At 41.5% G+C, this 27815-nt stretch overlaps 1 protein-coding gene across 1 annotated transcript; it reads left to right on the top strand.

The window, feature by feature from the left end:
• Positions 1 to 27691, top strand: kdm7a (lysine demethylase 7A). Its single transcript, XM_004083091.4, has 18 exons — positions 1 to 133; positions 11169 to 11254; positions 11615 to 11732; positions 12326 to 12486; positions 16453 to 16594; positions 16751 to 16937; positions 18050 to 18212; positions 20527 to 20614; positions 20689 to 20795; positions 20875 to 20966; positions 21077 to 21163; positions 22663 to 22905; positions 23325 to 23452; positions 23566 to 23720; positions 23792 to 23886; positions 24815 to 24969; positions 25050 to 25369; positions 25909 to 27691. Exons 1-18 carry the CDS (start codon positions 36 to 38, stop codon positions 25995 to 25997), a joined length of 2514 nt encoding a protein of 837 aa, XP_004083139.1. The 5' UTR covers positions 1 to 35; the 3' UTR covers positions 25998 to 27691.
• Positions 27692 to 27815: the final 124 nt, after the last annotated feature.

The following is a 27815-nucleotide window of genomic DNA, read 5'->3' as shown; positions in this document are numbered from 1 at the left end:
GCCTCATTCCTGCGTTGTTTGGGGACAGTAGGAAGATGGCGGCGGCCCCGCTGTACTGTGTCTGCCGGCAGCCCTACGATGTGAGCCGGTTTATGATCGAATGCGACATCTGTAAAGACTGGTTTCACGGCAGGTAAGTGGGTTAGAATGTATTTAACGCATCCGGTTTGCATAAACCGACAAACACGAGCTGTTTAATGAAGAAAGGCGACGATTTTCTCAGCGTTTCTGACTGGTAGCTAAGTTAGCCTGTTGAGAGCTAGCGGTGGGCGACGGGGGTTTTAAACCGTCTATTGACACGACTTAACGGGCGAAAGTAGGACTCGTCTCTCGTCAGATTTGCGGCGGATTTAAGAAGTTGCTATACGAATCAGCTAACAAGCCACCAGACCACGCATTTGACAGTTTAAAATCGTTTAAAACTAGTTTGCGTTATTGTTTTTAAACACCAATATGTAGCTAATAATAACATGATCATGCGGACCCAAGAGGGATCCAGCGGTGTCAGTCATTTCCAAAGATCAAAAGCTTATCGTGACAGTCACCGCTTGCCCTTTATAACAGTGTTTTAAAAGATTACTTGAAAAATTCCTCACTGTGATCAAATGGATTAACAACCAGATAATATTTTTTGTTTTGGTCTCAAGATTTAAGGAGGAACCAGCTTTAGCTTATTATGTTTTGGTCGCATCAACTTTGCATCTTAATCGCCGTTTTTCATTTTGTTGTTTAAATAAATAAATTATTTGAAATAAATAGAATGGTTTATTTTTTCTTTTTCAACTATCCTGATGTTTTTAGGAAGATAAATTGGAACATTTTATAGCCTGTCTTTTGATTGACACATTGGGAAATTTAAATCCCTCTTTAAAGCAGTGGAGGCACATGGCAGGGGCCCCCTAGTGGCTGACAGGAGGATTGAAAGTTCCAGGGATCTTCATGTCCTCAGATTTCTTGGTCCTCCTTTTGTCCTATATAAGGTTTTTTTGTGCGTGTGTGTACTTCCTGTCCCCCTTTGACAAACCCCTCTTGGGAGGGTTTATTTAGGAACGCCTTTGTTGTGGTGTATGTGGGGTTACTGATGAAATATTAGCATACAATTTTTCTGTGAAATGTAAGTCTGAGGTGTTAAAAATGTTGTATACCGATCAAGCTTCTTCTGCTGCTGGAACGGTGGAGAATACAATTGAAGAATAGGAATGTTGTGTATGTTGGAGACTAGGTTATTTGTACTGAATGTATTTCAGGATCAGGTTAAACCTGTTTTAGGATTTGTACTAGGATACAAACCAATCCAAATGTTCTTAGTTTTATCTTCTTTATTGTGGAGATTACCAACCCATGTCATGGTTGTGTTCAGTATCATTCCTTTTAGACGAAACCCTTGTATCTTTGTGGCCTCCAGGCCTGACCCTGCCTTGTGTGGGTGCATCTTCAAAGTGACTGTTTATGAAAACAATAATCTGTTTTTGCTCGTGTCGAGATGACGAAAGCTTTTGCGTAACCACATTAAGTGTTCTGCCAAAAAACTTGGCAGTCAGATTTGTGGCGTGTTGGAGCCAGAAAAGACTAGCTACGTGTCATGTGCCAGCAAGAAAAGGAACAAATGTTGGAGCTTCCCCCATTGATGACTAATAAGCGAAAACACACAAAGCGGACCTCCAAAAACCGTCTGATTTCCAGCATCTTTCCCACGACGCTGGCCAGGAGTAAAGGAATATTCTCTGGCTGTGAAAATATTGAAAGACAGACGTGAAATGAAAAGGATAGCCGCCTCCTGATGCTTGGCTGTCAGTGGAGTTTTTGTCCCTCCGTTTCTGGAGAGAGCCCTGTTGTTCGTCACCTGTATCTTTTGGTGTCGCTACTCAAGATAGCAGCGGGGCATCTGGGGGCCCGAAAGATGTTTATTTGGTTGTAAAGAGAAAGAAAAGGGTGAACACAGAGACCAAAAAAAGTTGTTTTTAAAGAATACCTTTCAATTTTTAATTTTACTGACTTAGTTTATCTCTCTGTGTTTTGAGACGTGCTGTCACATTTTATAGAACTGCTTTGTGGGAATGAAGAAAGTTGTAAAATTAACTATTAGACTTTGGTAATTGCTGGCTTAAACTCCATTTTTTTTCGTACCCACTTGTAAAACATGCCTCTGTAAATTGATGACTAGATTATTTCTGGATGCCAGATTACATCTGATGTGGTGCAAATCCCCCGTTGATCAGGTCAAATCTTTGTAACCGCGACGTTAGGCGCTCGACCCCGCCGAGGCACAGACGATGGGGGTGACGACAGCCGAGCGACGCTCGATGGGATGGAGGGAGTGATTGATGGGAGGTGCAGCGAGCCAAGTTCAATGCATGATCCGTCAATGTCAGACAGAGTGTGAGCACACCAAAGAGAGACAGATAGCCCTTACAGAGAGTTTTTTAGTGTTTACATTAAGTGGATAGATGGATGAGCAGCAGGAGTTCCCTTTAGTCGTTTTGTTTTTAGTCGTAAACCGTAGTTTTCTGTGTTGGAGATGTTTCAGATCGATGACGTCTGCTAAGTTAATTGTCTTACATAAAGGGCAGTCCTTGTCAGGAACTGTGTTTACGCTCATTAGCTAAGTTGCCTCTTGGGGGCAAAGAAAAGGGATTCATTTTAGATGGATCAATGTTGATTGGAACGGTACTGTTGCTCGCCAGTCTGAATTATAATGATACCTTGGTTTTATATGGTTTAAAAGACTTAACAGATTAAAATGGTATTTCTCATGATGGAGGACACATTTAAAGAAATTTGAGATAAAATTGCATTTTTTTTAGTATTTCTTTATTTAAATTATTGTGAATCGGGGGCAGATGAAAAAACGGCGTTTGACAAAGGTTGTAGCAGTGACGTAGAATCTACTATGGCTAGCCACAAGCTCCCTGCTCTGCTTGATTCTGATGCATCTACTTGTTGACAAAAAGATTCATGCACGGCTTTTTCTTCCTCGCCCAAGAATCTGTTATGTACGGCTGGATAACTCCAATATTGCTCAACGTTTTTGTTGCCCCAATAATGTTAGGTTGGGGTTGTGAGGGACTGAAAGCAAGGCTAATTTCTAATGAACTTCTGCCGCTCAGCAGAAACTGTCCTAGAAAAACAACACAGGTTTTTGATTTTGGCTAAAAACTGCATCATCATAGATAAGACGATTTACAATAGATCAAAAGATGATCGCAGTGGAACTTTAAAGCTGATTTAGAGATGTGACTCTGTTGGGTTACATCATATTGAATGAAATTTGACTTTTTGCAAAATAAATTCAACAATTTAGAACTGGTGACAAGTTAAATGGTCAGTTAGCAATAGGGTTGGGCGATGTCCCCTAATTTGGCCGTTGACGATGTTTGCTGTCAACCATCGGGATGGACGATGACATCGTCGGGGGGGGGGGGGGGGGTATTTTTACATTTTTCTTTCTTATATAACTGCTATTCGTTATTTTGCTTTTTTCATTTTATTTCCCAACTAATGGTTAATCCGCGATGATCCAGTATAAACTGAGGGAAGTGACTTTAACAGAAAAAGTAAAAAGCAAAATAGAAAAGAAGTAGTCCGCTCCCGCACTTAACTAGCGAAGTGGACCGGCGGAGGGCGGATTTACAGCTTTATGTTTGATGGGAAGGGGGGGGGGCGTACATGAGCGGTATGTGTGGGAGATTTAAGACTGCGATCCGTCCCGCAGCTCTAGGGGTACAAGCTATCAAACTCAGAACCGGGTCTAAACGTGTGTCTGAGCACAGTTCGGATCGTCAGCAGACACACAGCGGTTTGAGCTTCAAAGCAGAAATGTCGCTCAGTCCTTAGAAAACATTCAATCAATCACGTGGATTTGTGTTTCCAGTCGTGTCCCGACTAAATAAAGGCTGATGTTATTCACAGGATGCAGCGCCACCCAAAGCTAATGTTGTTAGCCCGTGTTAGCATACTGCTAATCCTGGCTACGTTCAGAAAAAGCACTGACCACACGGATTAAAATTCAAATGATGAGCGAACAGGTGTTTCATAATAACCGTAACATTATTAAAAGCACGTTTAGAAGATCGTCTCGTATTTTACCGAGCTGACATGTCAATGTATATAGCTGCTCGCCGCTGTTATCGTTTTGTATTGAATTGTTACCTTCAATAAAGTTTGGAAAAAAAGCCGCTCGGCGGAAGTTGTATCCTCTTCCGGTTTTCAAACTGCGCATGTGCGAATACTGCGCGTGTGCGAATGATTTATTCCGACCGAAATTGTGACCTTAGTGAACGCTTTTATATTCTGAAAACATTTTTCTGGGCCCATGTACACGGTTGGATTCTAATCCGACCATTGATCCCATCAAGATATTTTGTACATGTAACCGCGGCTTATGGTGTCGACGCGCAACGTGGCGGGGGCGTGGCATCACGATGGTGGTCTCTCCATCGGGATGTCAGTCACCCATCACGATGGACGATGATATCGTCCATCGGCACAACCCTAGTTAGCAAGTTTCTATTTTATAATCACCAGTCAAAATACCCACCTCATAGTAGATGAACGATGAACCCAACGCTAAGTGATGTTCAGTTGAGTTTTTGGGGCGTTAAGAGAAGACGGCAGTGACTTGATTGATGACTTTGTGGGTTTTACAGGGGCACTTGGGGACAGGCATGTTGAAAACGTGTGAAAACAGTGCTGCAGCCTCAAGGCAGCTCAAGCCGCACCAGAAACAATTAAGTTGTGAAGCTCCCTGCAGCTTCCCTAACGTCCTATAAACAACAAAGTGATGCTCTTTTTGTAGTTCACCAGCTGACTGCAGAGAGGCCCTCTTGACTTCTTCACCGCTGCAGGGATTTTGTGTTACTTTTACGGCTTGCTAGGTAGAATGATTTAACCAGTGAAGCTGAAATGACAGATCCTTATCTGTCAGGAATTAGTGGCCCTTATTGCTGTCCACTGTTTATGTAAGCATTGGCTGAGACCATTAGGAAAAGGGCCTGGGGAGTCAGGTGTTCCTCTTGGCGAGATAAAGATAGGCCAGGTGTGTTTAACTGCCCTCATCTCCTCCATCTCTATCTCTTCCACCCATCCATTAGGGATCTGCCAGTTCCCTAATGTGGGCGTGTCACAGCCCCATGCAGAGAGGTTATTTAGAGCTTAAAATAATGGTGACGCCCGCCTCCAGCCTTTGTGTTTCTGCACTGATCACTGAGGACAATGAACCCCTCACAGTGCATGGACTAATGAATAAGCCCTCTCAGTCACACAGGAAGGAGGCCCTTGATGAGAGGAAACAGAGGGAGAGGGGTTAATGATGGCAAGGGTTTATCCAAGTGCACACATCTCTTCTAACTCAGGAAGGGATGTTTGGTTTGGTAATCTGCTGCAGTGGCGGCAGACAGCAAAACGGTAGTTAGGGTTTTTTTTTTCTTTGAAAGTTTTTGGACCCTCTGCTCTCTTCTTTTCTCCGTTAATGCTCACTCATAAAAGTCCCACTCTGATGAAAACAGCATGTTTTTTTTTAAACATGATCTAGTAGCATTTTTATGATCATGGAGGACATATATGAAAGAAATTGAAGCTTCAAATTTCATTTTTGTGTATGACTTTTATTCAAATCTTTGTGAATCAGGAGCAGACAAAAAATGCCATTGAAAAAATACAACAGCATATTACTACTATAGATCAGAAGATGATTGGAGTGGAACATTCGGTGTTGCAGGACTTTATGCTGTATGAGAACTGGACTATGACCCCTTCCCCCTCGCATTCAAACAGGAAGTACCCACTGGCTCCAAGAAGCCATTCTTACCTTTTTTTTCTGTAGTGCTAGTTTATCAAGTCATAAACTGGCCAATCAGATGCCTCAATAACAGCATGTGCTCTCACATCGAATGCTTGAATCGTTTGATAGATTTTCCTGACCACGCTTTCAAGTGGTAATGGGGTAGACAAAAAAACAAGCTTACTCCTGATTGGCCCAATAAAGACACGTACTGATTTGAACCAAACTGCTTTCCGACGATTTCTGCCTCCAAGATGGTAACATCACGTAAAAGTGACCTTGGAATTAATCTTAGTCCAGTTCTTTTATACATTTATACCAAGACCATGCCAGTCTAGCAGTGATGCATTAAGTATTTAGGCTGAAACATTTTCTTTTACTCATCACTTCTCAAGTTTGGTCGTTCTTTTAGGCGTTTATCTTCTGATTACAGGCATTTGTGGCACAGTGCCCTCATTTTCAGCCGGCATTACATGAAGGAAAGTACCAAACAAGATTAAGATTAGAGGGTGACCTCCGGCTCCGGCACACTGCAGCAAACCTAGCAGCAGAAAGCTGTGACTCATGCGTTCCCCCGGTAAACAGGCACACGTTTGAACAAAGATTCCTGACACATGAGCTAGATCCTGTAAACTAGCCAGGCGCTGTGCTGCGCAGCTGTTGGTCATCCGCTGTCTCACGTGCAGAACCCCTTCCTCTGGCACTATTGGGGAAACCCAGCTTGAAATAGTTTAAGTTTAACTGTAGTTCCTAATAGCAGAGCATATACTCCATTAGTATCTTTATAAATCTACTAATGTGTTTATTTAGTCAGTCTCTCAGGATGATTGTGGCAACTGAATGCATTTTATTGCCCTTTCACCCAGCCTAAGTGGAAACCACGGTACTTGTGCAGTAAATGTTTGCTGTGCTGCCGACAGCAGACGTCTGCATGCGGTTTCTGAGCTGTCACTGATGCACGGATGGTGCATGAAGTGATTTGAGCCAGCATTCGCTCAAAGCCGACACTTCCTGGTGAGTTAATGGTACTTTGTTTACTTCCTTTACAGTTTCCTGCAATTCCTCATAGATCAAAGCTGATGAGAGGCCTGCAATATCCGTCTATTGCTGTCTTTTTTTATTTTTCAAAAAGATTAATTTGATCAAAAACCAGCTGTCCTTTTGCTGACTCTTAATATCTGCAGGAGGAGACAGAGAGGATGTTTTGAAAGAGGTGTTTCTTTGAACCTTCTGTTCCAATGTCTGTACTTATGCACCAGCTCATGATGTTTGGTTTTTCTTTAGGACTTGTGGTGAAATTTGTGGAGTCATCTCTGCATTTTGCTGACCTGTCCTTAACCCAACTCGCTGTGCAGGAATAGAGCTCTGGTGGTATGCAGTAGAGGAATGCCTGGGTTGCACAGCAGTCAGAAGTGTGTTTGCGTGCGTTGGGGTGTTGTTAATGTACATTTCGACATAACTGTGTTGATTGCGTTATGGATGTAGTGTTTTCATCTGGTTATAGTAGATTTAAAAGCTCTGGATTTACTCATGGGTAAAATGTCATGCATTGCATTAGTTTAAGGCAGGGGTGAGCAAACTGCGGCCCGGGGGCTGGATCCGGCCCGCCTCCATGTTTGGTCCGGCCCACAGAACGATAACAGAGACCCATGTTTTTTTTTGTTTTGTTTTTTTTATTCTGGCCACACGATCAATATGTGACATTTTCTTCCACCTTTCTGCAGTCTGTGCTCCAACCTGAAACCCTCTAAAATCTTTTTCTACGTCACAATTCATCTTTACCGGTTTAGCTCGTTCTTTTAGAGTGATTATGCTGCCTTTTTTAAACAGTGCACCCTGTTCTGTGTCCTGATTGGCTGGAGACCTTGTCAATCAATCTCCATCCTGTGTCTGTACAGAAACGCGGAGTTCCTCAGATCAGAAATCTGTGATTGATCAGATCTTTGTTTTCATTCTAAGATCCTGGACCTAATTTCTGTGAAGGTTTGAGAATTTAAACAAGAGAAAAGGGTGAAAATGTTCATGTCTGTGTGAGAAAAGTGTATTTAAGCAGTGAGGAGTTTTACTGCCATAAACGTCTGTAATCAGACTCCGTGGATTTCACCGATCACGGTTATTTTTAGAACGTAACTCCTGCAATAAACGAGGGAACTCTGTACTGGTGAAAAGGTAACACAGATATATGCGTAGCTGCAGCAGAAGACAAAGAAATGATTTTTTTTTCATTATAACTGGATGAGAAACAGACGTGCAGGACACAGCACAGCTGCTCAAACTGTGACACGTCAAAGTCTTTATTAGGATTATGGATAGGATCGATTATTGTTTTTTTTAAATGTATCAGTATATTTTTATTTTATTATATTTATTTATTTGGTCATTGTTTTATTTCATTTTAGGGCTTCACAATAAAAAAAATGACCGTAAAACTATTAACACAACTGAAACATAAATATTATGAACATGGCGAAAAGATTGGAAAATTATTAGCCCAACAAATTAAAGAAAATACAGCTTCAAGACTAATTACTGAAATACAAATAAATTCAGGGCAAACCACCACAGATTCAAAAGTAATTAACGATGTGTTTAAACGTTTTTACTCCAAACTTTACTCCTCAGAATCTAAAAAAGACCAAATCTTAATAGACAATTTCTTTGAAAATATTCATATGCCCACAATCAGCTTAGAAAGTAAAAAGTTGTTAGACGAACAAATTACAAAAGAAGAAATAAAATTTTCAATTCATAGCATGCAAAGATCTAAATGCCCAGGTCCTGATGGGTATAGCGCAGAGTATTATAAAATGTTTACGGATCAGCTTGCCCCACTGCTACTGCAGGTCTATAATGAAGCCTTATCAACAGGACATTTACCACCAACTTTATATGATGCTAATATCTCATTAATCCATAAAGTTGGCAAAGACCCGACCGAACCGGGATCTTACAGACCAATTAGCCTTTTAAATGTAGATAATAAAATACTTGCTAAAATACTAGCTAGACGTTTAGAAAGCATTCTTCCAACTGTTGTCTCTCCAGACCAAACGGGATTTATTAAGGATAGACAAATGTTTTTTAACATCAGGAGGTTGTTTAATATTATTTACACCCGTAACCCTAAAAATGAAGGGTTGGAGATGCTACTCTCATTGGATGCAGAAAAGGCGTTTGACAGGGTTGAATGGGATTTTCTCTTTTCAACCCTGTCTAGGTTTGGCTTTGGCTCTAATTATATCTCTATGATAAAGTTACTTTATGCCGATCCCAAGGCGTCAGTACAAACAAACAACATTTGTTCAAGTCCTTTTTCTCTCCAACGTTCAACAAGACAGGGCTGCCCTTTATCTCCCCTTTTATTTTCTTTGGTCATTGAACCCCTCGCCATATCCTTGCGTTCCTCTAGCATCTATAAGGGGATTATGAGAGAAAATACAGAGCATAGAGTGTCTTTATACACAGATGATCTGCTTTTGTACATTTCAGACCCTCTCACGTCAATACCTTCAATTATGACTATCCTTTCTAAATTTAGTGACATATCAGGATACAAGATTAATATTTCAAAGAGCATATTGTTTCCCATAAATTTCAGCAATACAAACTTGAATATACTGGCACCTTTTCCTTTTGTTGTTTCGAACAATTTCAGATACCTAGGCATTAACATAACAAAAGATATATCTGGACTTTTTAAACAAAATTTTCTGAATCTTTACCAACAAACAGACAAACAATTTAAGCGTCTAGGTAATCTACCCATCTCATTAGCTGGTCGTGTAAATATAGTTAGAATGAATGTATTGCCAAAATATTTATTCCTTTTCCAATGCATCCCTATTATAATTCATAAAGTTTTTAAAAAAAATTGATTCTCATCATTTATTTGGAATAAAAAAACACCCAGAATTAAAAAGTTTTTTTTGCAAAGACCAAAATTCTTGGGAGGATTAGGACTACCCAGCTTTAGTCTGTATTATTGGTCCTGTAATATTCGATGTATGTCCTTCTGGGACGGAAAAACCAGACCTGACTGGGAACGGTTGGAAAATCAAGCTTTCTTCCCAAATACAGTAAAGTCACTGCTATATTGTACATCAGATCTTTCTAAATTTAAATGCCAGAACCCAGTTGTATCGCAGTCCCTAAAAATTTGGTCCCATATAAGAAAACATTTTAAATGGAATTTTTGTTCAGTACAAATGCCATTGACCAATAATCAAACTTATAAATTACTATCACATGATACATTTAAACAATGGGGCTCTAAATTTTCATTGAAACAGCAAGAAAACCTTTTTTTTTTTAAACATGGCAACCATTTATTGACTATTTCAACAGTATATAGACAAGTCAACCCCCCATTTAAACACATAATAGTAAAATAGCAGGGTTTTTCTTTGTTTTGTTTTTTTTTGTTGTTTTGATATTGTACTGTCTGTATTGTTTGCTGAAGAAAAGAATAAAAAAAAAACGGATGGTGGAGCCGTCAAAAAAAAATAAAATAAAAATTTGCCCACCCCTGCTTTAAGGGCTGTTTTTGCAAAGTGCTTTATGTTTTTTTAGAGTAGAAAAGGAGGTTAGCCTGCAGATGTTAAGCTTGATCCAGTTTCTTTAAACCTTTAGCCCTGACTTCACTCACTGATATTTAGTTAAAACGTCCCCCAAAAATGCATTTTTTTTTTTTGCTTTTAAATTAGAAATGCCATTTAAACCTAGAAGTTAAACCAAAGTTCAACCTGGTTCAACTTTTAACACGCGTTCAATGGACGTGTATTTTGTATGTGGAGCCCATAAACAGTCATAGAACCTTGAGTAGCGATGCACAAATGTGAGAGTTTTGAATGCGGAAGCCCAAAATACACGTGTTTTGTAAACGCATGTTTACATAGACTTTTGATAGAAAGTGGTCACTTGAACACGCGTTCCAGAGGGCGACCAAACTTTGGGAGAAATCAGAAACATTATCACTGTCATAATAATCTCTGTCATCCGATGATGTCGCGGTCGCCGATGGGCTCAAAGCCCCCCCTCCACGCAAATTGTAAATTGAGAACTGAAAGCAAAGACGGAGAAAGCGAAAAAACAAAAATTTGAAAATACAAAGCAGCAATGTTTTCTTTTGATTTGATAAAAGCTTAAGGTTTTAAGTTTTTATTCAAGTATTCAGTATTATTTTTAATTTGCAAGTATTTTTTGATATTTCTTTTAAAGTTAACAACATGTACTTTCATGTTTAAAGCATTTTTTAAACTTTCACTTTTTTTCTTCTTCTAAATTTACAATCTTGTTTTTTCATCCACTTTAGGCTGATCCTAACCTAACCGTTAATTTGCCCCAAATGTCTGCGGCACAAATGTCTAAAGTGTTGTCCTCCTTCCTTCAGCTGTGTACAGGTAGAGGAGCACCATGCCGTGGACATCGATGTTTACCACTGTCCCAACTGTGATGTTAAACACGGACCCTCCCTGAGTGAGTACCGCTGTCATTAACCACAGGTTTCCTCCGTCGGTAATGTTCCCCCTGTTGCTTTAACTTGGAGCCTTGCTTTGTTTTTCATAGCCGCCTGTCATCTCCGTATGGAGGCTTGGGGGGGGGAGGGAGGCTGCTCTCTGCCATGTCAAGTTTTTTAAGAGGATTGTAGGGGGTGGGGGATAAACCAATGAGCCCTAAGGGCAGATAATGGCAAGCTAACTAAATAGTTGCCAATCCTTTGCTTTCATTGGGCAAGAACCTCCGTTCAATGCAAAGTCTTTGAGCTTTGAACTGAACTAAACAAAAAAAATAGAAACGGATTCTTTTTTGTCAAACGTTTTCTTTTCCTTTTTACAGTGAAAAGGCGGAACAACTGCCACAGGCACGACTACACGGAGCCAGACGATGGAACCCAGCCGGTGCAGGCGGGCACCTCCAAGTTTGTAAAAGAGCTTCAGAACAGGACCTTTCCCAGGTAGATGCCACCATATATGAATCCCTAAAAAAAACAACTGTAAATGTATACATTTGCTTTGGGGTCAAAATAAGCTTTCTTTGTCAGTGGAAAAGCTTTAAATCACAGTGAAACTGCTGTTTTGTCCTGACAAAAGGCATCAAGATTTTGTGCTGACATCAGAAAACAAAAAGCTGATAATTAACAGGAATAAGGGAGACGGATAAAATATTGGGCCTTAGTCACATGCACCCGTATGAGGGGTTGACCCGTATTGGTTTTTGGGTTTTCCAGGCCTGTAGAAGGTCATAGAGAGGAGCGGCTGCATCTTAAGGGGACTGTAGGCGTGTGTTGCAGTTCCCTTGAGGCTCGTACAGCCACCTTAAGGGACGTCATGAAAATGGAACTACCACTTTTGTGTGTGGTATGCGTGTTATGAAGTATTCGTAGGAATCGTGCAAGTTTGACGCACTTATGATGTATGGGTGGTGCACATAAAGGTCATTTTTGGGTCTACCTTTTAGAAAAAGTAAAACTTTGACCCGAGACGGGGAGGGTTTGCAGTGGATCTAAATTTTAATGCACGAATGCTGAACCTGTGGTGTGATTCGCAGCGCCGAGGAGATTTTGATACGAATGAAGGGCGAGCAGGTGACCACCAGATTCCTGGAGAGACATGGCTTCAACTACCCCATAGCTGTGACTGAGATGGAAGGCCTGGGGCTCAAACTGCCCCCTTCTACATTTTCTGTCAGGGATGTGGAGCAGTACGTCGGTAAGCGAACTCTTCTCGGGTAAATGCATTTAATGGACGCTGATAAGAAAGAGTTTTTCATCTAAGGTGCTTACTTGCATTTCTTTATTTGGATGGACTCAGAAACGATCAGGATGGTAGCTCAATCTCCTAAATGTTACTGAAAGTTTGAAAACGGGCAGCTAAGTGGCCGTTACTTAGCAGACACCATCTGTGTGTCATGTATGAGCAGGTTTCCTGGTTCACAGGGTTTTAACCCACTTATCACACATCAGGCGACGGCTGAATGAGTTTAAAATGAGTGACGGCTTCGCTTTCACTGCCCTCTCCATGAAAACGGCGCTTCCTGAAGCAGGCTGCCCTTTCCCAGCTCCGGTTACAGGCACCATTACCAAGCCCACCAGTGTTTTTATCATTAAGTTCAGATTACAGACTCCTTCCATCATTTTATCTCTTTCTCTCATGCCCTATTGAGAATTAAGCCATGGCACAGGTGTTGTGAGCAGAGACCAAGTGTCGAGTTACTTTTCCTTGCAGTTAGAAAACAATGGGACAACCGCAGCAAACTCTGCTGTGTTCTGCAGCCCACAACAGTTGTTCTAGCAGCAGAGAACCTGGAAAACATGGTGTGTGGTCCAAGCTTAACAGCAGAGTTGGTGACTAAGATGTTTAACAACACCAAAGGGACATTAAACACAGCACTCAACCCTGGGACTTGTTTAAAAAACATCAAATAACTTGATTATTGTATCATTTTTTTTTCAAAAAGGAAACTGCTTTTATCTTGACTGCTGCGGTGGTACGGCACCATGTCACGTTACCATGACAACGCGCCGCACCACGTAACAAATAGTCTGCTTTTCGTGAAAAAAACAATCCAACAAAACAAAACAAGAATTATGGACTAAAACTGGTTAATGTTTATTTCTTTTGTAAGTGACCATGGTATAAACGGGTTAGCACCCATAGTGACGATCAGCATAAATATCGCCTTCCTTTCCGCTGCAGTCGAGTAGCTCAGCCGGCTAACCGGCCACCACCACGTAACAAATAGTCCGCTTTTTGTGGAAAAAATTGATCTTAACCGAACAAATAATAAGAACAAAGTACTAATAACTGATTGAATACATTATCGGCTAAAGCTATAAACCTAAAACTGTTGCCAGTTTCGCGTTGGACGGGTCAGGCTTCTATGGCGTGTGTTAATTTCTGATCGTGCACACTTCATCGGCCATTATCTCTTACTTACATCATGAGCTTGTTAATCAAATCAATTAATAATTTGATGCTGTATTTTTTTGTCATTTTTAAGTTTCCTTTTAACAACAGAAACAAAAAAATGAATATGATTTTTTCTTTATTTTTACATAGTCTTAAGCCCAAAATGTACAAAAATCAAGTAATTTTTTTTTCCGTGTATATATCAGCTTAAAAAATAAATAAAATAAAATTCAGTTTCTTCCAAAAATGTTTCATCGTGATAAATGCATTAAAACGTAACTTTAACTTTTGAATTGCGACAAAATAAAAACAGTAATCATCATGTCAGTGATTTTCACATCATGTCTGAGTTAAGTGTTAAGTCCTGTGTTAGCCGGGATCAGGTTGGTCCTCGTGGTTAAAGGCAAAAATATTTCAGACTAATTAGTTAAATTGCTTTGCATTTTGTAATGTAGGCAATATTTTCTTTCTGAAAAACAAAATATAGAAACAGAAAGGAACTATTTTAGTCTCTTAATCTCTATATTATAATTACAAATCTAATTAATGGATTATTTTTCTTTTTTATTGAAAAGTATTAAAAAGTACGTATTTAGACACTAAACCTAAACATATGTATGTTTTTGGAACTAAAGGGGTTCTTTGTTCATTGAAATTTTGATTAAGGTTAAGTGACTTCTTTTAAATCAGGAATTATTGACAATTTAACTGAAAATAGATCAACTTTTGTTTTTTTCCAGCAAATACGTTAATGATTTATCAAAAAAAGGAAGCTGAAATCCCAAATGTAAGCATTTAAAATCTTTTATTGATGTTAAAACATTTCCTCAAACCTGAACAAAATCCATAAAAAGCGGAGAGCGTGGACAGAAACCTTTCTGCGATCATCCCTGAGGATGAACGAGGACAAACGCTGCGGCCATGAGCTTTGTGTGGCGCCTTTTCCCTTCTGCGTGAGGACTGTCTAACTCCAGCTGTTCTCCGTCAGCAGCCAGCTGGAGCTGCAGAGGTGTCTGTGTGCAAGTTCATGTTTGTGTGAGGGAGGGAGAACATGCAAAGAGGTTATAAAAAAGTGTGCGTGGGAGGGAGTGTGGGAAATACAACAACCAGCTGTCCTTTTGCACACACACACACAACACTTCGGCCCTACTTCCGGCCACAACCTTTTCCCTTTCAGATCTGTCTGTTCTAACTTCTGTCCTCTGCAGGTTTCACTCATGCATTGCTTACAAACATATGCTATAGGCCAGACAGATACCGGTCCCTGTTGGTATTGGATCTCCAAAAAAAACCCAAAAAACTGGAGTATAAAAGATGGATTTTTTTTTTTTTCCAACATTTGTGCCCACACACCCTAATAAAAATGCATAATATTCGGCATCCGGCTGTCTAATGTTGAGGACGCTGCTTTTTAAGTAGCAGTGGATTCATGTCTGTGATTAAAGTCCCATTAGCTGTCACGCACCTGAATGTGTGAAATTTGTTCTCCGCCTTTGACCCGTCCCCCGGTGGAGCGGTGACTGCAGACACAGCCGCGCTCGGAAACAAATCCAACCCCTTTATGCTGAGGGTCAAACTGGGTCCCATCGTTGGAGTCTTTGGTATGACTCGGTCTGGAATTGAACTCATGACCTTCCAGTCACAGGACAGAAAGTGTTCCACTAGGCCACTGATTTGTATTTTTAGAAAATAACAGTTTTAGTGATTTAATTTGTTTATATTTATCCGTCGCACAAGTTTCAGACGAAGCTGAAGTTGGCGTTCGATTTCTTCAGCTTGCACTGTGACAGTTATGGGTTGAGGGGAAATCTATATCACATTTATGGATCCTTTACACCGGGGGGGTCAAACTCCTTTCCACCGAGGGCCACATCAGCATAGTGGCTGTCCTCAAAGGGCCACATATAACTTATACATGTAACTAAATGTAATGCAAAATTAATGTAACTATTCCTTAATGGTAAATAACTCATTAATTATTTATTATAACTTTTTAAAGTGACAATTACAGTTGCATAGAAAACATATGTTTGCTTGTTACTTTAACATAAATCCTTTTACATTTGATTCTGTCAGGTTAGGTTATATAGACAGTGTTTAAGTCCTAATGTTTAGTTGCCCAATCCGATAGTTTAAGTCTGATTCCCCCTAGATATGAATAAATACACACCAAGTTCTATTTTTTATTTTAAGAAATCAAAAACTTTTATGCTCTCTAACATACAATGTCATGGAGGGCCACATTTGGCCCGCGGGCCTTGAGTTTGACACATGCTTTACAACATCTAGAGTACAAAAAAAGTTCCAGCTGCAGATATTTTACAGATACACAGATAAACTTTAACCTCAAAAGTTTAGGGAAACTGGAAGCTAAAACAAAATCGGACACCCACTTCAGCCTCGTACAGGCCGGTCCGTGAAAATCTTCTGACATTAAACCGGTCCGTGGCCTGGAAAGTGTTGGAGACCCCTGGCTGTGGGTCACTCACACAGACACTGAGGCCTCTCACCTTCTCCGGGACGGGCTGTTGACAGATTGGCTCATTGACATTCCCTCCAGCCCCTCCCTGCTCTGCCATATTGATGCCAGTTTCCCTCAGGATTAGCTCTCTAAAAGCACAGGAAGATGCCAGCGAGCAGCTGAACCCTTTGAACCACCCCGCCCTCTGTTCAGCCGTTTTGTTTGCTTTTCAGTAAAAACCAATCACTTCAAAATGTCTCTAAACTCACAGATCTTTTTTTTTTTTTTTTTTTTTTCCAATCCAGGTGGTGACAAAGTTATCGACGTGATAGATGTAGCACGGCAGGCGGACAGCAAGATGAAACTCGGCGCTTTTGTTAAGTATTTCACCAACCCCCATCGACCAAAGGTCCTCAACCTCATCAGCCTGGAGTTCTCTGACACCAAGTAAGACGGACTGCAGTTCACCCCTTAGTTAGCAAAGAAAGCACAGAAACACGTGAACAAAAAGCCTCAATAGATCAAATCTAAACTAGGGTTTCAGTGAACCATTTATTTAAAAGAAGAAGTTCTTAAATGGCCTAATTTCTCAATGACCTGCAGGATGGCGGAGCTGGTGGAGGTTCCTATTGTGGCTCAAAAGATGTCCTGGGTGGAAAACTATTGGCCTGATGACTCCTTCTTCCCCAAGCCGTTTGTGCAGAAGTACTGTCTAATGGGGGTTAAGGACAGTTACACAGACTTCCATATAGACTTTGGAGGAACATCAGTCTGGTATCATGTTCTCTGGGTAAGCGTGTGCCTTAGAAAACTGCTTAGATTTAATAAAACGTACAGTTAAAAGACGTATACAGTTTTCCCTCACTGTTATGTGTTTCAACCTTCCTGATTGGCGGTTGACCTTGTCAGTCAATCGCCTTCTGTACAGAGTTGCATTAATCTTCGATTGCGATCTCTATGAATAACTTTTTAAACAAAAGGAAAGTGTAAAACTGTTTGTCTGCAAAAAAGTGTACAAAGCGTGTAGGGAGGGGTTTCAAAACCTTAAAACATCTATAATCCTACTTTGTGGATTGCACCTATCACGGGTTATATTTAGAAAATAACCCCCACGTTAAACAAGGGCAACACTAATATTCTGTTTTTTTTAAATCTGCCTTTCCTTCATTCATCTTCTTCTAAACCCGTTTTGTCCCTTTCGGGGTCACGGGGCCGCTGGAGTCTGTCCCGGCCACTCGTGGGCGAAGGCAGGGGACATCCTGGACAGGTCGCCAGTCTGTCGCAGGGGTTAAATCTGCCTTATCAAGCATAATTAAAGTACTCTTGGGCTTTCAGGCTGTGTCCAAATTCGAGGGCTGCGTTCTTCCTGGGCTGCTTACGTCACAGCGCCGCGACACGTTCGGTCCAAATTCAACGACTCCTTCAAATGTGACCAAGGAATACGGCCTTCTTTTTACCGATTTCAAGGTTTGGTCTGGTGTATCCTTCTCTGCTGTCCATATCCCAAGATGCATTGCGGCCAGATTTTCTGACAATGGCAGACTGTGAATTGGGACCTGGAGTTGGAACTAATTACACCTTTTTATAATTACACCCCCAAGATTAAAAGTTGGATAAAAAAAACAAGAAAAGTTTCGAGGTTCATGCCTGGTTCACTACTCCTCTCTGTTCGGGACTCGCTGTTGCTAGGCAACAGGACACTCGCCGATGTAACAGATGGAATTATCTAAAGGCTAGACTCATCCAAATTCACAGCCGTTAACATCCGGCCTACCAGCGTGACGAAGGGCCCGGCCGGCGTTGCCCAGGAAGGCAGCGGCCATTGTAGGATACAGCCCTCGAATTTGGACACACCCTCACTCTGCTGCTACTGTTACGTTCTGACATTCTTCTGATCCTCAGGGTGAAAAGATCTTCTACCTGATCAAGCCGACGTCTACCAACCTTGCACTATACGAGGCGTGGAGCTCCTCGCCCAATCAGAGTGAAGTTTTCTTTGGAGACAAAGTGGAGAAGTGCTACAAATGTGTGGTATCCCAGGGAACCACCCTGCTCATCCCCACAGGTCTGTCCGGCTCTTGTATTCCAGTTACATGGAAGTGCTGCTACACTTTTGCTCCGTCTGTCACATTGAGCAGACAGCCAAAGAAAACAAAGCGTGCCTGCTAGACAGCCTCACATAAACATCACGCAGAAAGAAACACACGTGTGTTATTACCAGAGCCATTCTCACACCAGGACTCTGCATTTGCTCTGTCACATCTCTGTTTTCTTAGATGGGTTATTATAATTATAAGCCAAAAAGGGACAAAAATGTGTTTCTTCATAGAACTTCCTTTTATACACTTTTTGAGCAGTAATATCAATAATTTGACCTGAAATGTGAAAACATCAAGCACACTTCAGATTTAGGAAGAAGTGCCAGGTCTACACTCATTACATAATAGTTTAATGTATGTGTACAAGATTAACTGGTGAGAATAAGTCCTTGAAGGAAGCTCAATGATGAAGCTACTCCGTCAAAGATGTCTGCTTTTTTTTAATGCCATTTAGAGTAAAACTGTGTTTAAACAATTTACTTTATATGAGAGTATTGGAGAAGTTACATTTAGAAATGTTGCACTTTATTTCCCTAATCATATTTTTAGAACCTTGTTGGTTAAGGCCCATTCATTCTATGTTTTTCTATTCATTCTATGTTCCCTTTAAGAACAAATATATCTGAAGTTACCAAAGAAAATCGGCATGACTTTGCTTGGGTGAAAGCAACTCCTAAATGAGATACAGTTGCAGTGCTCCATGATCATTAAATAAAATTAATGCTGCCATTTTATTACAGTGAAAGGTGTATTCATTCAGGTAGAGGTTTTTTCTAAGTCATTAAATAAAAAAAGTCGAACATTTTTTCTGGTACAGTATGGCGATACGTATCGCATTATGACACCTGTGTTGTGATTCATGTCGTATCGCCAGACTGTTGCCAATACACACCCCTAGTTTGAATACAGGATAAACACAATTATGTCCGAACTGATTCATTATTTCCTGGAGTCTCCCACATAAATCTAAAGCGGTGCAGATACTTGGAAACATGCAGCTTTTTACCCTGATGTTTGACTGACAGCTACAGCTAAACACAGCCAGATGCACTGCATGTAACCACAAAAAATTATGTATATTAAGTTATTTTATAGAAGTCCTCCGTTCTGAGAAAAATAATTCGAGAAAAAGTACAAAACAAACAAAAAAAACTAAACATTTTCATTGGAATGCATCTTTTAAATGATTATATTATTCCATATTGCGACTCTTTGAATTGACGCACACCTGTCTTTTTCTTTTTATTCTGAATTTTTTAAATTGTATTAGGAGTGCATGTGGGTTTTTGGGTTGTCTGTGCTCGTGGAGGGGGCCAAACCCCTACTCCCCTCGTGGAGGGAGCGTAGAGAGGAGCGGCTGCATCTTCTTTTCACACTACAACCTTGATATTTTGTGTGGGTTGCCTGTGTTCAGGTGTGGCCCTTTTTCACCCGTAGACAGCCCACAAATCCACAAATAAGGGCAGTTAAGTAGCCTAAACATGAGGAGTTCTGTGTAGGATAACGGTCTAAGGCACAAAACAGGATGTTTATGCTCCGTTAGTCACAAACTTGTCACAAAATGTGTGCAGATTTTGAGCTTTTCTTTCATCTTTGCATAGAAAATCAGGGAATTTCTACTCTAAGCGCAGAAGTTTTCCGTCCAAAGAGTGAAAGTTCAGACGTTGAAGAGACGTCGTGCTCCAACGTCACCAACCGACGGCTACGTCCCCCACCCCCCCTCTAGTCGTGGCGTTATTCATCCGTCTCTCAATAGACTTTTTAAGCCGATGGAATTCCTTTGCCACCCCCCCCCCCACCCCCCCACCCCTCCGGACAGACAAAGCTCCGCTAAGCGCGTCAACTCCTGGGCATCTTCAATCCGTCTTCCAGCCAGGCTTTCTCAGCAAGTGTTGTCAAAAGAGGGGGGGGGGCTGTTTTTGGTTGAAAGGGTGTGGAGAGGTGGGGGTCAGGGGGCTCAGTAGGTCAGTCAAGCGGTGCATGATCAGGCCCATCTATCAGCTTCACTCCGGCTCCCACTTCGTGTTGTAGCAGGAGCGCCGTCTCTCCACGGCGGGGCTTCTTGCTTTGACAGACGGCCTTATCTCCCTTTGGGGAGGATTCAGACGTAAAGGTTTTGTGTCAACAAGTCTGCTGTCGATTATTTCTTCTCCCTGTGAATATCCAGCTCTAAAAACTGATTACAACAATCTGGAGATCTTCTTGTTAGTTTGTGTTCTAGGAATGCTTCTGTAAGGTCTTTTGACTGGGCTATTGGATGTGTTCTGCTGCCCCCTACAGGCTGGATTCATGGTGTGCTCACCTCTCAGGATTGCATGGCGTTTGGGGGGAATTTCCTTCACAACCTTAATATTGGCATGCAGCTCAGGTAAAGTGCCCACGGATGCAAACATTTATCATTTAGATGCATGGAAACGTACATTTTTTTAATGTCTGCTGTAGGTGTTATGAAATGGAACGTCGCCTCAAAACCCCAGACCTCTTTAAGTTCCCGTATTTTGAGGCCATCTGCTGGTATGTTGCCAAAAACCTCCTGGAAATGTTAAAAGGTATGAAAAACTCTCCTCTTTCTCAGTGTTTTTCTTTTTTTTAGACCGATTAAAACGCTAATTCCTCTTTCTCTCTCAGAGCTACGAGAGGACAACTGTCCGCCGCCAACCTACCTTGTGGATGGAGTCAAGGCTTTAATCAGTGCACTAAAAACCTGGCTGAAAAGAGAGGTGAGAGGCGCTGTGCAGATGTTCATCCGACGCCGTGGAGCTGAGGTCACATGAGAAACTTCCGCCCACTGAGGATATTTGACCGGCCTCTTTCTGCGCTCTTCTTTTAGGCGACCCAGCCAACAAGTGAGGTACCTGACCATATCAGGCCAAACCATCTAATTAAAGAGCTGACCAAGGAAATTCGTTACTTGGAGGTAAGGAAACGGTAGACAGGCACAGCTTCCTGTTGATTTGCATATCCTGTCCCCCAGTGTCAAACTTGAAACTAGCAGATTTTGAGGCTTTAATTTCATTGACGTCTTAATATTTTTACTATGGATGTCCTGATCCGATCATGTGATCGGAAATCCGCCCAATCACAGTTTCCGACTCGATTAAATTCAGATGTAGCATCCCAATTGGATATTTATTTTAGCATTATTTTGATCAGAATTATATTTTTCAAGCCAGTTATTTCAAAGAAATGCCCTAGTAGAAGTCTGCATATCATGATTATCATGATCGGATGGAGACATTTTACTGTCGTAAACAGCAGCAGAAGACGGCAGCAGTTTGAGCAGGAAGTGCACCAAAATAGTTTGGTAAAGTTAGTGGGATATTCACAGATTCAGACTTCCGGTATCAATAACTCTTTTAATAAACGTCTTAAAATGAGTGCAAGTGTCTCAACTGGTTTGTCTTAACACAAACAATGACCTACAAAGGCATTGAAAAGGAAAAAATGTCTCTCTTTTGTATGAGAATTAAACAGAAACAGCCAAGGGACCATCTATAAAGTGCAATCTTCGTGGAAAAAAGTGATTAAAATATAATCTATAACGTCTCACTAAAAAACAAAATGAATAAATGGTTACAGTGATATGAAGAAGTGCTGAATATTCATCATCAAATTCATGCTACACCAGCAATTTTGAAAGAGAGTCATTATTTTACGTTTCTGTGACTTTTTAATGGAGCTAGAAGTCAAAAATGTTACTGAAGTCCCCAAACTTTCTCACCTTACTTTTTATCACTTAGTTGTACTAGTTAAAAGGTACTCTGTTTAAGTGTTAAATGCTAAAAGAAAGTGAATAAAAATAATCTGGGGAAAACCTGAATCTGTATTAAATTCATTTGTTTTTTTTAATGCTTTGCAAAAGTATCGGATCAGGACTCGGCATCGGCAGATACTCAGAATCAAATGAGTTCTAAGAAAACCTAACGGGGACATCCCTAACTTTTACGTTTTATCATAACTTACTTTAATTTTAAATTGCTGCTCAGTGTTTAAGCACCAGAAATTCAAAATTTCCAAACTTTATTTAAAGTTTCTCTGAAATCCATCCAAACATTTTTCTTAAGAGTGGTTCAGTTCTTCCTGTTCCCCTGCTATGCACACGCTTATGTCACAGAAATCTTAACGAAAATCTACATTTTACTGAATAAAACATGAAGAGATAAGGAGAATAAATGGAAACATTACTAATCACCCTGAAAACAAGGATATAAAAGACACAGAAATGGAGGTAAAAGAATTGGACTGCATCGTATCACCACAAAGTTAGTCGAGTCTTTTCTGTGTCGATTTGTGGACCGTTAGTTGAGATGCGGCTTTCATCCTATGAGAGGAAAACTGCGACTTTAAAGATGCGTCCTAACTGCTGCAGCTCAGCAGAAGCCGGGTCCGTGACGGGTGTCTTTACACGTTCAACAGGAGGAGCCAGGAAGTGGGAACAGGCCAGTGAAAACTCAGGGATGTGGAGCGTCGTCGGGAACCAACGGCTGCCCGGCCACGCGCTCCGCACTGGAGAGGTTTTGCCAGGCCCGGCGGGCGAGGCGAGCTGCCCGGCGGTTAAGGGAGCAGCAGCAAGCTCCCAAAGTACCCACCAACCTGGACATCCTGGAGCAGCACACCAGGGAGGTGCTGAAGAGGCTGGAGGTGGGCCCGCTGGAGGAGGTGAGCAAAAATGCACTCTTTTATGTGGATTGGATCAGAAATTATTGTCTGTTCTTCGTGATTTTAAAGTCCCACTCAGAGGAAAATTGTGTTTTTGTTGTTTTTAACATGTTCTTGGAGCATTTTCTGATGATGGACAGATATTAAGAAAACTGAGCTAAAAATTGTATTTCAGAACATTTCTTTATTCAAACTGTTACGAATCTGGAGCAGATGAAAAGGCTCAGTTTGAAACAGATTATTTGTGATGCAGACAAAAGCACAGGTTTTTGGGGCTTTGGCTAAAACCAGCTTAATCATTTCTAAAAGATCGCTGGGAACCCTTTGAGATCAAAAGACGATCAGAGGGAATTCTTTGAAAAGTACCTTCTCTACGTGAATTTCAAACCAGTTTACCGAGTCTGATCTCGTGTCTCCAGGACGCAGCGTTTTGTGCCAAGGTTCACGGGAAACTCAACAAGGTGTCAACAGCATCAGCAGCCGCCGCTGCAGAGTCGCTCGAAGACAACCACCTACGGCTCACGATGGTCAACGGGAGAATCATCAGGTGAAAAAAAACAGTCTGCGCACCTTTTTGTTTCTGCTAAATGGATCTTTCCTTCGCTAAGAATCTTTCAGTTAGAGGCTTTTCAAGTTTCATGAACGCACTTCTGTGCGCAGAGATGTAAGGCGGCCGGCCAGCAGTCCCTCGAAGGCGGAGGGGGAGCGGCCATCTGCGGGTCAGAGCCCGCCAAAGAGCTGTGTGGACGTGAAGTCGGAGAGAACCCAGGACAGTCCGGAGCAGCACAGCGCAGACGTGAAACCCGTGCTCCTCGGTACTTTACCCACAAGTGAGCCTGTTTCATTGAGAAGAGCTTTGTTTGATGTTGCGTCCGTGTGGCCATAGGGGGTCTGGAGAGCGTGAAGACCGATCTCAGGGAAGATGTCTCCGGACACTCCAGCGCGTCGGACGTGGAGTCGGACAGCGACTCTCCCACAGAGGTAAAAGATGGGCTCTGTTTGGAGGCAAAGACAACCTGCAGACATCCAGCAAGTTTCTTTGGTTTTACTTTGGATCCATCTTCCAAGCTCGCCAAATCTCTGTCAGAGTGACAGGGTTGCTGGAGCCTATCCCAGCTAATGATGGGTGAAGGTTGCCAGTCAGTTGCAGCCAACTACATACATATACATATTTTTACCTTATTGAAGGTTGTCATGCTGTAATATTATTAAAGTCCCTCTCCGATCGTCTTCACAGTGGTCTTTTATTGACCATTCTATGGTTTTTAGCCGAAGTTTAAAAAAATCTGTGTTGTTTTCTAGAACAATACAAGCTTTCACTAGAAACTCGCCTCTAAGATGTTGGTGGGACCTTTTAGTGTGGAGCAACCCCGCCCCCTCTTCCTCTCCCCATTGCTGAGAGCTCGGAGCAGGGAGCTCGCTTACGTCACAAATGCCGACATCATTTTTGCGTCTGCTTCTGATTCACGTTTATTTCAAGCATTAGCTGTAGTCGACACAAAAATAATCACACAGATTTGTCAAAGTCATTACAGAAATGATGAAATGCATAGATATTTGATTCATTAAATATAGAGATCATTAACTAAAGTCAAGTAGAGCTTGATTTATTGCTTGAAAAGGAGTGGGAACAACAATTTGAATAAAGAAATACACTCAAATGCAATTTAAGCTGAATTTTCTTAATAAAAGTCCTCCACCCTCACAGTAACACCACAAATACATGTTAAAAACACGACTTTCCCTTAAATTCACGTATGTATAGAAGGTGGAAGGAATATAATTTTTAATAGAAACAGACTTTTTTGGGGGGGGGGGCCTTGTGCCGCTATGCAACTTCTTGACCAGATTGAAGTTGATTGCAGATATGGTTGAGGAGTTGCAACAAATGGTTGAACTGTCATTCCAGTGTAAAGCATCTTCGTCATCATCATCGTCATCATCCTCCTCCTCTGAAGAGGATTCAGAGAGCTCCCAGGAGGAAGAGGAGACGGGCTCAGGGCACACCATACAGCTGGACCAGGCTGGCCAGAAACTCAGGCATAACTGCAAACCACTCAAGCGGTGAGAAAAGCGTTCACGCCGGCAGATTTAGAAGCAGACGTGTGGCCATAACCCTGTGCGCTCTAACCCGAACCCCCCAGAGAACGTCCTACCTCACCCAGCACAGAAGAGGCCATTCAGGGGATGCTGTCCATGGCTGGACTGCTGTGCACCTCCAAGCCAGAGAGGCCGGCCTCCACCCCAGAGTCCTGGTGGTCCAACTCCAGCCAGTGCGCCCGGCAGGGGGGCGGGGGCACCATGGACAGCCAGGGCAACAGCAGCAGCGAGGCCTGGGACAATCAGGGCTTCCCCAGCCCAGAAGCAGGCTACCAGTATGGTGACCCTTCAATGTCTCCACCCCTGCACCCTTCCAAGAGACACGCCCCCAACCCTCCACCTATCAGCAATCAGGCTACAAAAGGTGCGAATTTGACTCAGACTTTTTTTCTTTCCTTATTTTTTGTGTTGGGATGTTTTTATTATCATTTCTATTATAACTATTGTTTTTTTATTTTATATAGAGTACGTTGGGATGTTCTATAAGAGCAAGAGCGCTCTTTAAATAAAGTTTCATTTGAATTTCTTTGCTTTATCCTGCAGAGGCAGGTGGTTCAACTCTGTTGGGAGTCGCTTTAGTCTAGATATAGAATACTCAAGTAGAAGTAAAATTTAGTAATTTGAAGGATTAAAAAAAGGCAACATTTTGAAAGCTAATCAAATACTGAGTATTTATTTGTGTGTGTGTAATTTGAATTATCTTAAAGAAACATTTGGTTAGAAAAAGAGGCTCTCACTGATATTTAAAATAAACGTATGATGTATTAAATTACAATATTTCCATGTTTTAAAAATATTTTTCAACTGACGATCAATTCCTGATTGATAAACTTTTGCTTTTGTCTGAATTGTCACTGAATCTTTTCTTTCTCATCTGATGATTTTGTTTTTTTCCTCTTCCAGGAAAACGGCCCAAAAAGGGAATGGCCACAGCCAAACAGAGACTGGGTAAAATCCTAAAACTCAACAGACACAGCCACGTCTTCGTGTAACGCCTCCCCAACCGTCGAGAACAACTCCTGACTCTGATGAGGAGGGAAAAGAAAAAAGAAAAAGAAGAGATTTTTGTATTTGTGGTTGGAGGATCACTGCCCGGAGGAACAGTTGTTGTAAAACACGCTCACTGTGCATGCTTAGGGGGGACAGGGTACCGGATTAAGCAAGCGCACGGCTTCACAATAAGCACACTAAGAACAAAACGAGGGGTCTGCGGACATCCACACGGACAAAAATCCAGGATGTCTTAAAAGACATAAAAAAAACGCTTTTTCTGTTTGGGGAGACAAGAAAAAAAAAAAAAAACCATCTTCTCAATGCCAAGATCATCCGCACCTCATTTGCTGACGTTCGATGCACTTGCTGTTGCTTTGTCTGCTGACTTGAACCGGGCGGAGCAGCAGCTGCTTCTTCTTCTAATCCAGGAAGGCGGTGGATGCGGTGCTCTAAAGGAGGTGGACGGTGGAAATTTCTAAAGGTGCTTCTTGTTTTGTATTTTTCTCCACCCAAACGTTCGTCCCTTCACTCCTTCCGATCTCAATCACACCAGCAATAACGAGGAGAGAAGCGAGAGGCAGCACTTCTTCTTCTTCTTGAGGATCTTTTTTTTTTTTTTTTTCAAAGGGCGTCGCAGGTTTGCGCTGCTTTTGGTGCAAAATGACTCGAGTCGTTTGGATTTAGTTAAAGAAAGTTACTCAAAGAGCTGCCTCTCCGTGGTTGGAATAGCAGTTGCGAGTCATTAACTCTGGAATGACTTGATCCTCTTTTAATTTATTTCTGTTATTTTTGAATGATGTATTTATTAATTGAAAAAGGTGATATTTGTTTTTTTAATTTTATGTTGACCATAAAACCTCAGCATTTCTGAGGGGTTTTACCCTTTTTTCTTTTTGTTAAATCAAACTTTTTATAAATGTTGATGTTTTAATGTGATTATCTGTTGAGTAGCAGTTTACCTACAAATCTTTTTTCCCTGTTTTTAAGTAGAGCCTGCGTTGATTCTCGTCTGGGTTCCTCTTCTTCCTGTAGCCAGAGTTGTTGGGTTTTGGTGAGCAGAAGTTCATTTAAAAAAAAAAGTCAACTTTCATATCGACACCAGAGCATCCTCACTTCATTTAGCAAAATAATAAAAAAAAAGTATTCTGAGCCACCGTGGTTGATCCAAAGTAGATGCTTAGAAATCAATGGGGACGTCACAGGGATGACTTTTTTGGGGGGGGTTTAAAGTGCTGTTGTGAGATTTGTGTTTTTGCTCTGGGTGCGCATTTCTTCACTCTCAGGGAATCGTGGACATAACCTCCAGGAAACCACCAGCCACATCATTGATGCAGACAGGAGAATCCCGGCGCTCCTGCTCGGGAAACGCTCCGCTTTTAGCTTTTTACTCCTCACTTCCTTCCGCCTGACAGGAATCTGGTCGTTTATCCCCTCTACCTCCTAACAAACGCTTAACTCAGTGTTACACCCGACTTCATTTGAGTGAACGACACCCAAGGGGCCGTGTAGCCTTAAGACCTGTGAACGGCGTGAGAATTGCTTTGCTCAGGTTGACCTGTGAGGAACTGTGACTCATCACTCAGCCTCAGTGACATTAGAAAATTGTTTTTACGAAGTGTAAATCGCAGCGCTAGACTCAATTCCCAACACTACACTTTAACTTTGTACTTTTTGCATGTCAGAACATTGGAGGAAAAAAAAAAAAAAAGACCGACCGGTCTCCAGGCCGCGCTGGTCAGAAGCTGTCGGTCGTCTTCATCGCACAGGATTTGATCCTATTTTCAAGTTTTTTTGTTTTTCCTAATGCTTGGCTTTTG

This window comes from Oryzias latipes, chromosome 23 (genome assembly GCF_002234675.1).
Source record: "Oryzias latipes chromosome 23, ASM223467v1".
NCBI classification, from domain to species: domain Eukaryota; kingdom Metazoa; phylum Chordata; class Actinopteri; order Beloniformes; family Adrianichthyidae; genus Oryzias; species Oryzias latipes.
This window is presented reverse-complemented; position numbering and strand designations above follow the sequence as displayed.